General features: G+C 44.0%; 1 protein-coding gene across 2 annotated transcripts in view; it reads right to left on the bottom strand.

Annotated features, from left to right (window-relative positions):
• The window catches only part of ABTB3 (ankyrin repeat and BTB domain containing 3), a 177,978-nt gene that overhangs the window by 39,389 nt on the left and 125,583 nt on the right, over positions 1–13,006 (bottom strand). For both annotated transcript variants that reach the window (XM_074164089.1, XM_074164098.1), the window contains one exon: positions 12,444–12,596. In XM_074164089.1, coding sequence (XP_074020190.1) covers positions 12,444–12,596 — 153 coding nt within the window. The remainder of the gene's footprint in view (positions 1–12,443; positions 12,597–13,006) is intronic.

Here is a 13,006-nt window from a genome sequence, read left to right as displayed (position 1 = left end):
CCAGCACAGCATAGTATTTGCTTCCAAGTCCTCTTTCATACCATTCGCTGCATAACGTCGATTCCAACAGGATCATGGGGTCTTTGCTCCATATTACACTGTATAAGGGGATGCTGCTCCACCACAGACACCATCACCCAGAATCACTAACATTAAATCACATGAGCTAGGAGACAGGGAGGGGAAGCAGAATGAGGGCATCACAATTAAGGAGGAAGAGATCAGTGACCTGCTATGCCTTTTGGATACACACAAGTCTATGGGTCTGGATGGGCTACACCCAAGAGTGCTGAAAGAGTTGGCAGACGTGCTCGCCAAACCGCTTTCCATTATTCATATGAAGTCATGGCTAACTGGGGAGGTCCCAATGGACTGGAGGGTGGCAAATGTAACACCCATCTACAAGAAAGGCAAAACGGAGGATCCACGAAACTATAGACCTGTCAGCCTGACCTCGATACCAGGGAAAGTCATGGAGCAGGTCATCTTGAGTGTCACCACAAACCATATAATGGGCAATCAGGGGATCAGGCCTAGTCAGCATGGGTTTATGAAAGGCAGGTCCTGCCAGACGAACCTGATCTCCTTCTAGGACAAGATGACCTCATTATTGGATGAGGGAAAGGCTGTGGATATCATTTACCTGGACTTTCAAAAAGCATTCAACACTGTTCCCCATAGAATTCTAGGGGAAAAACTAGCTGCACATGGCCTGGGCGAGCATACGATCTGCTGGATCAAGCACTGGCTGTCTGGACGGTCCCAAAGAGTGGTGCTCAATGGACTTAAATCCAGCTGGCGGCTGGTCACAAGTGGTGTTCCCCAGGGCTCAGTGTTGGGACCATTTCTGTTTAACATCTTCATTGACAATCTTGATAATGACATAGAGTGTCATCTGTAAGTTCGCAGATGACACCAAGTTAAGCGGGAGTGTTGATCTGCATGAGGACAGGGAGGCTTTACAGAGAGACCTACATAGGTTGGATCGATGGGCCAACATTAATGGCATGAACTTCAACAAGACCAAGTGCCAGGTCCTGCACTTGGGCCACAACAACCCCATGCATCGGTACAGGCTTGGGGAGGTGTGGCTGGAAAGCTGCCTGGCGGAAAAGGACCTGGGGGTTCTAATTGACAAGCGGCTGAATATGAGCCAGCAGTGTGCCCAGGTGGCCAAGAAAGCCAATGGCATCCTGGCTTGTATTAGAAATAGTGTGACTGGCAGAAGTAGGGAGGTGACTGTCCCCCTGTACTCAGCACTGCTGAGGCCACACCTGGAGTATTGTGTCCAGTTTTGGGCACCTCAATACAAGAGAGATATCGAGGTGCTAGAGCCGGTACAGAGGAGGGCAACGAAGCTGGTGAAGGGCCTGGAGCATAAGTCCTATGAAGAACGATTGAGGGAGCTGGTACTATTTAGTTTGAGGAAAAGGAGACTGAGGGGTGACCTTATCACTCTCTATAACTACTTGAAAGGACATTGCAGAGAGGTTGGTGCTGGTCTCTTTTCACAAGCAAACAGCTACAGAACAAGAGGGAATGGCTTCAAGCTGCAACAGGGTAGGTTTAGACTGGACATTAGGAAGAAATTTTTCACAGTAAGAGTGATCAGACGCTGGAACGGGCTGCCCAGGGAGGTGGTTGAGTCACCATCCTTGGATGAGTTTAAGAGTCACTTAGATGTGGTGTTGGGGGATATGGTGTAGGGAAGAACTTTGTAGAGTAGGGTAGATGTTTGGACTCGATGATCCCAAGGGTCTTTTCCAACCTAGATGATTCTATGATTCTATGAAAGGAGGCAAGATAAAAAAGGAGGAAGGGAGCAGCACCCAGGCTTGACTCACTCAAGATTTCTTAACTTTGGACTGCAACAAATACACTGACAAGCTACAAAGAGGTGGGAAAGGGATGGGAAGAAGCCTGAAAAACAAGGTTAGGTTGACAAGGAATGGTTAAGTCAGCTAAATATACGGGGTCGTTTTTCAGAGTTGTGAAACTGTGCCTGCAAAGCAAAGGAAGCCAGCACAATCACAAGCAGAGCTGGAAACCTCCACAGCTGCACAGTCAGTTCATGGCCCTTTTGCCAAAAAGTCTTTGTGATCCTTCCAAGCACACAGGAGGCTGACACCAGCCCGACAGTGCGACGTCCCCTCCAAGGTCACCTTGGTTTATTGCCAGACTCTGCCGGCTGCCAGCGCTCACAGGGGTTGTCCTTTCCCCAAGACCTCACCTTGCAGAAAAGGAGCTTTTTCATTGAACGAGCAGGGAAGGCTGACAGAGGAGCAGAAGACCACGGCGGGCCACCGCTCTTCTCCCCCTCCTCTCCCTGGAAACAGTCTCAGGTTGGCAGGACATCACCACCCGGGATGCTGGCTGGGTCAGGTGAACTTTGAGGTCCCCCAGAGGTGATATAGTGAGAAAGGCAGGAGTGGCCAGCATCCTTTGAGGGTGACATCCTCTCCCAAAAGACCAAGCCCATTCTGGATTCCCCTATTTTAGTCATCTGTGGGGCTGGGCAGGCTCCTTGGATCCACCACTGCTGTACACATGCTCCCACTCCCAGAACTGAGAATTAATATGCTTGAATTAATAACACACACTGATCATAGTCCTTGTGCTCAAGAGCAAATCCACCCCTCTAATTCAGGTGTTCAATCACACAGCCTGTAAACTCCCTAACTCCCTACCCTGAATCAAGCAAACAATTGCCTTCATAAGTTAAAGGAAAATTAGAAACAGGTGAAAATTTCTTGATTTTATATTTGTAGCAAAGCTGTGACCACATTTTTTAATTTACAATGCAATACAATTTTCTCCAAGCCTTCATTTAATTCCTCACAGATATTGCTTCTACAGCAGTTATCTTCAAGATCATTACAGTGTTGCCACTGCACATAATTAACTTTACTGTGGCTTTATATGGTGAATGCCATGGTAACATTAATTATTTGCAAATGGTCACTGTCAAATGCTGCACGGTGACCATGACACTCTATCGTACTCCAAAATACTCAAACCTCTGAAAGGAGTCAAAGATAATTTTCTTCATTTATAATGGGTGCTAGCAATACAGCAAATTATTTTTATCTTTTCCCAAATTCACATTACAAAAACATAATGCAGCACTTTTACAGCAATGGTCTAAATGCAAGGGTTTTTTTTTCATTTTCACTCAGACCAGCTAAGATAGGGTCTGTGCCGATCTTTTATAAGTTACTCATGGATTGAATACATTTGGGAAAATGGATGATTCAAAGGCAAAGTGTTTCCATCGTAACTGGTAACACAGCAGCTCTTATTACATAGCTTTTTAATTACTTGTTCTTTGGGAGGGGATTATTGCTATAGTCAGTAGTGGACAATTAAAAAAAAAAAAAGAAAAAAAGAAAAAAAAGCAATGCTCTATAAATGTTACCAAAAAAGAAGCAGGAACATCTTAATTGTGTTCTAAGTGATACGTGCTGGCATAGCATGCTAATAGTTGATTTAAATGAAATGGAGTGCAGACCGTGATGAGCAGTGGGACAAGCGTTCCCCTCTGCTGAAATGAACAGATCGTCATCCTGATAGCCAAGTACCAAAACCTTGTTTGTCCACCTGGGATGCAATCGCCAACCCTTTCAATTAAAAGAATGATAATCTATTCATTAAGTCCATCTTTTTAGCTCTGTGGGTTTTATTCAGCCTGTCTCTGTCCTAAATATGAATGAGGTCTCGAGACAGAAATTATAGTTCAGCTGGTTGGAAGTCTGGAAGGAGTCATATTTTAGCCAGCAATATACATGAATTTGCAATGCTGAATTTCTTGGGGTCAAGGATCACAGTTTTGATCTGGGTACGCACAGCCTGTAGCACAAAAGGGTCCTGTTCCTTGCCTGGGGCTCTTCAAGTGAGACTACAGACACACACAGCAATAGCAGGAGCGGCAGACGATTTCATTTAAATTTGTGAGCACTCTTTTTTCCAATGTGGTGCTTTAAAAGGGACTATAATGCTGATATTAATAGGACTGCAATATAAATACTATATTGAGACAATTATTTGCATTTTCAGTTTTGGAGAGAAACATAAGCACAAACATGTTGATCAAAGTAACGAAGAGCACTACTTTTTAAGGCAGACATAAAATATCTCCATTTACTTTAATCAGGAGCCAAATTAAGACAAAAAATAAAAATACTCAGGATATTTATTAGCCAACTCTTATTCTTGTCAAAGGCCTGAGAATAAATTAGTTACAGACACTGTAAAAAACATTTAAGAAGTGATGTGACTATCAAATCAAGACCCAAATCTATATTTCAAAACACTCTTAATATAATATTACAGTCCCATGTATATGGGCCAGGAGCCATGTTCAAAATTGAATCTGACTTCAGATTTTGAACAAGGCCAACATATCATAGGAAAATTTGGATACAGATTAATCTTTCATATAAATAGACAGCACAAGTCTTCACTAAGGAGTAGAAGACGGTATGTTATCTGTATCCTGACTATTATATTCAGGAACGTGTATAGAGACATAGCATATGAAATAGTAATGAACTTGCTTGCAATGGGAAAAACCCAAGAAGGATGGATCCTAAAGCTTGTAAAAATACAAGTGTGTTCTGCCCTAAAAGTGAAGGAGAATACAAGGGCAAGGTCCTCCTCTTCGGTAATTTTTTTTATTACTGTTGTCTTCAAGCAGCTGGTTGGCAGGAGGGGTTGAGATTCACCTCAGGAAACCCGTACTCTACCTTTTAAGTAATAAAATCTCCTTCATCCACTGGCACCATCTGCCCCAAGGGACTGATGGATTTTGTCAAGTAGCTTGTTTGCTACTGCTCGCTGGTTTGGCATTTTTGTGTCTAATTACGGCAATAGCCATGGCTGGTGTTAAAGGGTTAGTGAAAATTTGTGGGAAGGACAAGGACATTCAAGGAGCTAGGCAAACACCAACCACCCCTACTGAAAAGTGGCTGTATCTAACTAAATAGCAGAATTTCTTAGGAATTTTCTACTCTCCCTCTCCAGAAACTCAGCACCTTACCCAGTGCGTTTTAAGAGAGAGTGAAGAGCAGTGGAAATATTTTTCTGCCTTTAAATCTCTATTTATTGAAGTCTATTTATATTTTCATGCGCTAGTACAAGCACAGGATTTCCATAAATAAAACATTAAATGCAACTCTTCCTCTTTTCACTTTCAAGTTAGAACTACTTATGTGTGGTATAGTATTAAGATGACTTGGCAAATGGTACAGACTGCTCAGAAAGAACAAAATAGCACAGCATCCCTTTACGTTGCTGTATTTTTCCCTTTCCACAGTCTTAAGAAAACTCTCTACAATGAGCCAAGGATGCTCCCATGTTAAATAAGCTTTAGTCTTGAGGAAGATAATACTACTTTCCTAGAGAGCCTTCATTAAGAGGGATGGTCCTAGACAGAAAAGCCTAGTAATTTTCAGGCAAAGGCTAATTGGAAATTAGGACTGATTTTCAATTAAAGACAGGTTTTCAAAGGCACTCAGACACTGCACTTGCCCGGAGACCTTTCTGGATCAGAGCTGTAAATGCAACTCAGAGCCCTGAGTAAGGCTGCAATGGGGCAGTGGCTGCGGGAGCATATGGGACTGGAGGGTCAATAAACCCAGTCCTATGCTGCAGCAAGGCTTGGATCATCTACACTTTCAGTTTGAACTTACTGATGACCTAATATCCACATATTCCTCTGTTCACGCTGCACGTTAGAGTGTATTTTTCCTTCCACAGTGTTTACTCCTGATGTATTTCTAGAGAAAAGTCACACATCCCCTCAACACCCACTTTGCTCAGCTGAATGAGCCCCTTTCTTTTAGTCTTCCTCCAAGAGAACATTTTGTCAAAACTTGAATCACCTCAGTCTGTTTCTCTGCTCCAAAGTGCATATTTTCTTGACCTGGACACAGGATTTGCAATTCCACATCGTTTCCTACCACTTTCTTGTACAGAGGACCCAATATTTTCCTGTTTCTACTGGAAATACCTCTCCTGTTCATCCTCAAAATGCATTTGCTTTTTTCATGGCTGAGGAAAAAAACCACTTTTGTGGTTTACAATCATTCTGAGATGAAATACTGCTCTACAGTCTTTACCACCACCTTTCCAATACTCAGCTCCCAATATAGTATATTTTATACTGCATATACAGTGTATACGTTATATATACACAGCAGTATGTATTTTTTTGAATTAATGTCTATGTGTTTGCCTTCCATTTGTGGAAAACTGCATTTCATCCCATTTCTTTTGTCCCAGCCCTCAAGGTCATCCACTTTTTCCTGGATGATTTCCCAAACTTCCTCTGTCAGGACAATGCCTCTCAGCATTGTGGCATCAGCAAATTTTAACTTCATGAGCACACTGCTAAGATTTGTGCCAAAACCCTTTCTGAAAATTAAAAAAGACCAGTTGAAGATCTCCGCTTGTAACCCCACTGCAGCCAAGCCAGCCCTTGCCACCTCTGGTGAAGCCAGCCCCTGATCACTTTCCAATTCCTTTACTAATCCCCGTCTTATCCAGCTTAACTAATAGTTCCCTGCGTGAAGTGCATCAAATCGTTCACTCAAGTCCAAATAGATGAAATCTACTGAATTTCCTTGGGGTAGAAAATCAGTTATCTTATCAAAAAGTTATTAGATTAGTCTGGCATGATCTATCTTTAGAAAATCTGTGTCACATTTTATCCCATTTTTCCCTCAACAACATGTCTTTAATCAGTCTTTGCTTGAAAAAACATTCGAAGGCCTCGCACTAACAGCCTGGAATTTTCCTCGGATCATTTTTCATCCTTTTCAAAAGTTGAGCATTACTATTATTAATCCTTAGAGTTATGGCACCACTCTGAGCTTTGTTAAAAATATTTCCCTCTGACCCTTTGATTTCGGGAGGCAGCTCTTTCTCATTGCTGGGATAGAGGTTATGTGGTCACCCCAATTTGAGTGCATTAAGCTGCATAATTTGTTCTCCTTTTGATTACAGTTCTTCCCTTTTCATAACCTTGTTGCTATTATTTATTTTTTCTTTTCCCCCAGGATTTTCTTCCTGAAAACAGAGGCAAAGTATTCACTTAAGTTCTTGGGTGATGCCTCTATTGGCATCTGCCTCCTCAAGGCCAGCACTTACAGATACCGATTTCACTCGGTACTCCTGAAAGAGAGGAGAAAAATGTGTAATGTCTAGGGTCAGGAGCAGAGATAGGACTCAGACTCGCAGCCAGTCACAGAAGAAAAGGGATATTTGCTGTGTTCACTATACGTGAGCCCAGCATCCTCAGGGAACCCAGCCACAACTCAGAAATGCCGCTGAAGGGTATGAGCAAGCAATTGAAAGGAATCAAGTTATCATGGCTCTCCATCTGTGCACAGGCACAAGCTCTGTTGTGCCGGCTCCTGCTCTCACCAGCTCTGCCTCAACCCGCAGTGATGCTGCCACCTCCAACTAAATTTGACTGGAATGTTAAGTGGGAGCTCTGACTGCACGAATGGGGTCACCATGCAAATCCCATTGCCTAGCTCTGTCCTCCAGCATCCCCCCAATAACCAGGGACTGCAAACATGGGACCACAATGCCCCTCACCAGCAGCCTGTTGGTACCAGAGGCTGAGCTGTCTCCACGGGCTGCACATCAATATGGGATGGGGCAAGAGTAAAACAGACCTCTGCGGGAATCCACTCGTGAGGAGTCTGATGGCAAAAATGCCATTTCCCATTGCTGCCCTTTGGGTACAGCTGCCAAAAAGGACTTCAGACCTCTTTACAGAATTGTCCTAGGCTCCTCCTGCCAACACCTGCCTCCAGTGAAGCAGCTGTGGCCTGCGGCGGATGGTAATAAATGCCTCGGGGAGCAATCTCGCTTCTCCACAGTACAAGAGAAAGGCACCAGCTTTTTCATCTATGGATAAGAAGAAACCACTCCTCAAGGTGACTAAACTCTGCTTCTCCTCCAAATCCCAGCCAGGAGCTTCACAGCCTGCTGGGCAAGGGGACAGCGCACTAATAAGCCTGAGAGGGCTTCCAGACACCTCCCTGTGTCTGCAGAGAAACACCGATCCTCATGGGCAACACATCTGTGCCATGAGGCCACATTTGGTATTCCCTTTCATTCAGACACCAGGAAGGTCCCTTGGACATGACGTGGGCTAGGTCAGTAACCCTGCAGGGCATTCCTTCTCCAGCTGAGCTGTGGGATTCCTTCCCACAGCTGAGCACTCCTTCTCCTGAACTCCATTTGGGGTTCAGGAGCCAGAACCTCATCCTTGGACACTGCAAGCTGGAATCTTGTGAAACACCTCCCTATGCACCACTGGAAGCACCAGTAGTGAAAATGCTGCCCAGCTGATTTCCTTCAGCAGAGAGCAGAGTCCTTCTCAGGGGTGAGGGGGCTGCTTGCCAGGTCCAAAAACACCTGAGAAAAGCAGCTTTCCCCAGAGAAGCCAGAAAGGGGATGACTTGGAATCTAAGAGGTCTGAGGCAATGCTGAAGGTAGAAGAAAATATTTCAAATACCACACATGAATAGCCCTTTGTAGGGGGGAATTGCACTCGGGTCTGTGCATTTTTCTTCAATTTCTGCTATTTCTGGATATCAGAATGAACACGTGTGCCTGCACACACACTCGCACTCCAGACTATATCTTTCTTTTAACCTCTGACTGGCCATAAAATAGCCCTTTATCCACTCAGGTGCAGAAGTGACCATGTAACAGACCCCCACATGATATTACCACCTCTCTTGGGTCAGTTTGTTCCAACATCTTTACATCCTCCAGGATTGCCATGATATATTGCAACCAGAAGTGAAGCCACTGACCCTGATAAAAAGCACGGCAGCCTTTGTGCTGAGTAATACAGGATGCTCCTCCCTTGCTCTACTTCTCTGCCATCAGCCTCCAGTCCCCAGATGTGGACATCCATTAGCAATCTTCCCCAGCACATCCCTAATACATTGGGTTCGTCTCTTTTTTTTTTTTTTTTAAACATATGTCCCACAGAATGGAGGGAGACATGCAAAGAGCTTCTTGTGTTTAGGTGGACCAAGTGGAAAGGTAGCCCTTGCAGGTGCAATCATGAGGAGCAGCCAAAACCAGGCATCTGTTTGCAGCCAGCCAGACCCAGTGCAGACTGTGAAGCCACATTACCTTATTGCAGGAGAGGAGCAGGTCCAACACAGTTGCTACCACCATGCCCGCTTTTGGAAACAAATTACCTTCACCCCTGATGCCTTCATTAATAAAAGGTCTAAAGCAGGAAGCAGAGCATCCAGCTTCACCAGATTTACGTCAGCAGAGAGCTACTTTTCACACACTTCTCCAGTGACTATATCCAGCCACCTCAGGTGGCCCAACAGGGCCTGGGGACAGGCAAGGCTTTATTTAAGCCTGGCCTCCCCCTATGACAAAGAATATTTTGGACACAACTCGGGCTTTAGTCTCAGCCAGCTGTTGTGCATCCAGCAGTCAATCCATCTATGAAACCTACCTCCTTGCAAAAAGTGGAGACAACTGCTCTACTTAAAGCTTTCCCCCCTGGGGGAAGGCAAACATTTACATCCCTGCTCACCTCCCAAGGCCGGGGAAAGGGAAGAAACTTTCTGGCATGTCTGGTGCAGTAAAGCGAGGAGAGATTAGAAAGGAGACAGGCACCTCCTGCCTGATTCCAGCTTCCCTTATTCCTCTACCCAGAGCAAGAGCAGCTCCTCTTTCAGGAGATGAAAACATTGCAAGAAATTAAGGCAAAGGGTTTCTAAAAAAGGATCAGAAGAGGAGAGAAAGAGAGGAAGTATTCGAATAAAAGGCAGGAAGAAAGCAGAGATGATTTACAAAGCCACATATTGGGAACCTCACTGCTGGAGTATGTGACTGTGCTGGGAAGTGTCAGACGAATCTGCTGGGAGACTTCCATGCTGTAGTTCAGATAAGAATGAACATTTGGTTTTTATCCGAACCGATCCTGAACTTCATAGCCTTTGAGATCCTGCCAATCTCTCCCTCTCCTCCTCTCTCCCCGTGTGCGTGTTTTTCCAGTGCGGAAGCTGATTTTGCTTTATGAGTTTGCAATGACAGGTTGTGAATCAACACCACGGAATGATGCAACATCACGTGGGACCATGGGAACTTTTGGGTTCAGGTCTCTATATTTTAGAGACTAAAGAAGAATGCTAATAAAAGCCTAGAAATTGAACCAGTTTCAAGGTTCTACTTATTAAGCCATTTCTATAAAAGTCACAAAATATATCAAGCTAACTGCATTTAAAATCCTCCAGCTGTCATCCGTCACACAGCTTACCTAAAAAGCCATCCCCTGTAAAGTTGTTGGATTTTCCCACCCCCAGTGTTTGCATTTATGGAATTGATGCTTGCTGAGGAGTTGATAGTTGGAAACACTCCCTCCCTAATGGGAAGGCATTAAAGGTTGGTGCTCATCTTAGTGGAAATGAGAAGTGCTGAGGGTCTGCACTGAATACAAATAAAAAATTACAAGCTGCAAGGTTTCAAATTAACATCCTGATGCCTCACATTATTCTTCAGAAAAGCTCGGTCTTTCCTTTGATGTCAGGATTACAGGCAGGCAGGGCCTGATTTGCAGCTACACAAAGAACCTGCTGCGCTACATCGGCAGTATGCGCAGACTTCAAAATAAACCCAAAGTACACGGACACTTATTTGCAGACCTCTGCCAGCACAGCAGAGTGAGATTGTCACTTTGGGACATCGATGAGTGAATTGGAGCCCTGCAGTCAAATAAGGGCACATCGCAAAGGCTGGTCTTTCTAAAATCCAAAATTTGTCTCAGGAATGATTTCTCTTTTCATTCCCACCTGACTAATCCCAGGTTGCGCTCTTCAGGCTCGTTCCCACTTGCAGGACAAGCAGGACAACAGCAGCAATCACTCCTGTTCTTTATGAAGTGAATTCTTGTTGGCAACTTTAAACTAAATGCTGATTTGTTCCTCATAATTAATAAATTCTTCTGTAGCATAATACAACTCTCCCCAACTTCAAATGCTTTTGAAACTCATGGAAAATTGCCTAACAGTTGACAGCATTATATATATACACACACACATACACTGACAAAATACAACTTTAAGAACAGTATATTGTGTTTTTTTAATGCACAGATAGTTAACTGTATCTACCTTAATTTTTTTGACAGAAGATGTAGAGTAGAAACATTATTGCCTGATTTGCAATCTTACCTAAATACTAGAAGAGGTATTAAATCAATTGTGCCTTTTCAAAACCAAGTGCTAGGTGCTTCAGAAAGTCCGCAGTACCTATAAGTTCTGACATTTCAGTAGGGACACAAAACACTGTACTTCTGGAAATGAGGGCCAAGATGGTCACACAAAAGGGAAGCAATTACAGATTTGAAATCTGAAACGCTCAGGATTTCGCTTTTGAAATTCAACATATTTCTTCAATTAAATATTGAATAGCTGTGACTATAAAAAGCCTATGCAGATCTCGAAGTAAAGTATTATACTCTGTGGTGAAAGAGCATGTCAAGGCCAGAGACAACAGAAGGCAGCTGCTCCGATGCAGGTTGTCACAGCTAATCATGTAGATCACCCCTCTGCTTTCTGTGTTGCAGGGAAGAATGCATCTATTGCTGTATTAAGAGGCAGACCGCTGAAAATTGGGTTTTATGTACAAATTTGTGAAGCAGTAACAGTGAGTAATTTCTACTTTGGCAGATTCAGAATGCCTTTTCATATGAAAATCAAAGCCAAATATATTCTTGACTCCACAACAGCCCTAGATCATGCTTTTATACATGTACATAATAATAAGGCAATACAGATACTAAAAACATATCCTGGCCATAAATACTTTAAGACTTCATTACAAACCCAAAAGGTCACATCTGATACATGAAAAAGTCAAATTATCTAGGCTGACATTTACAACTAATTTGAACCAACATTAGCATGAAAAATAGAATTTTACTGCAAGAGGTAGTCTTACCTATAAGTTATAATGTGCCCTTTAAGCATTAATGCTGAAAACAAAGCCCTGAAAAATATCTGCAGCCCTGCCAATTACATTTCGGTATTTGATAGCAAAGCAACGTGAAGCAGACAATTAGCAGAAGATTTCAGCCCCTCATTAGCAAGCAGAACCTAATACTAAGAGAAATAAAAAAAAAAACAAAAAAACAAAACCAAAAGACAACCATATGTGCAGATTACGGCCTCGATCCAGCTGTGAGATATTCAGGCACCCATTACCATGCAACTGGCTTATCCACGGATGTAAGCAAATACCAGGAGCCGATTTTGCAACGCACACAGCAACGAGCCGGAGCATCCATGCACCTCTCAAGGCAGTAACAGAGCCCTCTGCCTGCCTTGCCTGCTCGCTGTCACTAGGAAAGAGAGACACATTTCGCAGAAAGCCGCCGCTTTTCTTTGTGGACTTACTTTAACTGTCGAGGTTCGCAGTCAACTCCCGGCAGCAAGAGCCTCGCCGCCTGCCGTACGTCATCGCTGTCCACCGAGAAACTGCGACGGTGCCCCGCGTGAGCCACGGCAACCCGTATCCACTCCATCAGGGGAGGCAGCACAATGAACGGCCTGGGAAAGCACACACAGACATGAATGCTACAGTACACTACCATCAAAATAACAGGTATTGAAGAGAGAGAGCAGAGGGGTGCGTGTGTGTGCATGTGTGTATATGTGTGTGAGAATATATATACACACACACGCAGAGAAGGAAACAAGCAAAACGAAAGTATGGCAGAGCAAACCAGCTCAGCAAATTTCAAGCAGGTCTATATCAAGATGTCTCACCCTGTCTCTGGAGCAGGATTATTTGAAGAGTGAGATTTATGAGCCACGCTCATTTATGGGGCTCCTGTGAGAGGTCAGTCCACCCGCGTGGCAAGCCCTCCCTTCCCCCTTCATCCTTTGCACGGAGTATCCCGAAAAGAGGGCAGGAGCCTGGCACAGGACCACGTTCTGCTCTGTCTGACGCACTGGGC

This window comes from Numenius arquata, chromosome 2 (genome assembly GCF_964106895.1).
Source record: "Numenius arquata chromosome 2, bNumArq3.hap1.1, whole genome shotgun sequence".
Lineage (NCBI taxonomy): Eukaryota > Metazoa > Chordata > Aves > Charadriiformes > Scolopacidae > Numenius > Numenius arquata.
This window is presented reverse-complemented; position numbering and strand designations above follow the sequence as displayed.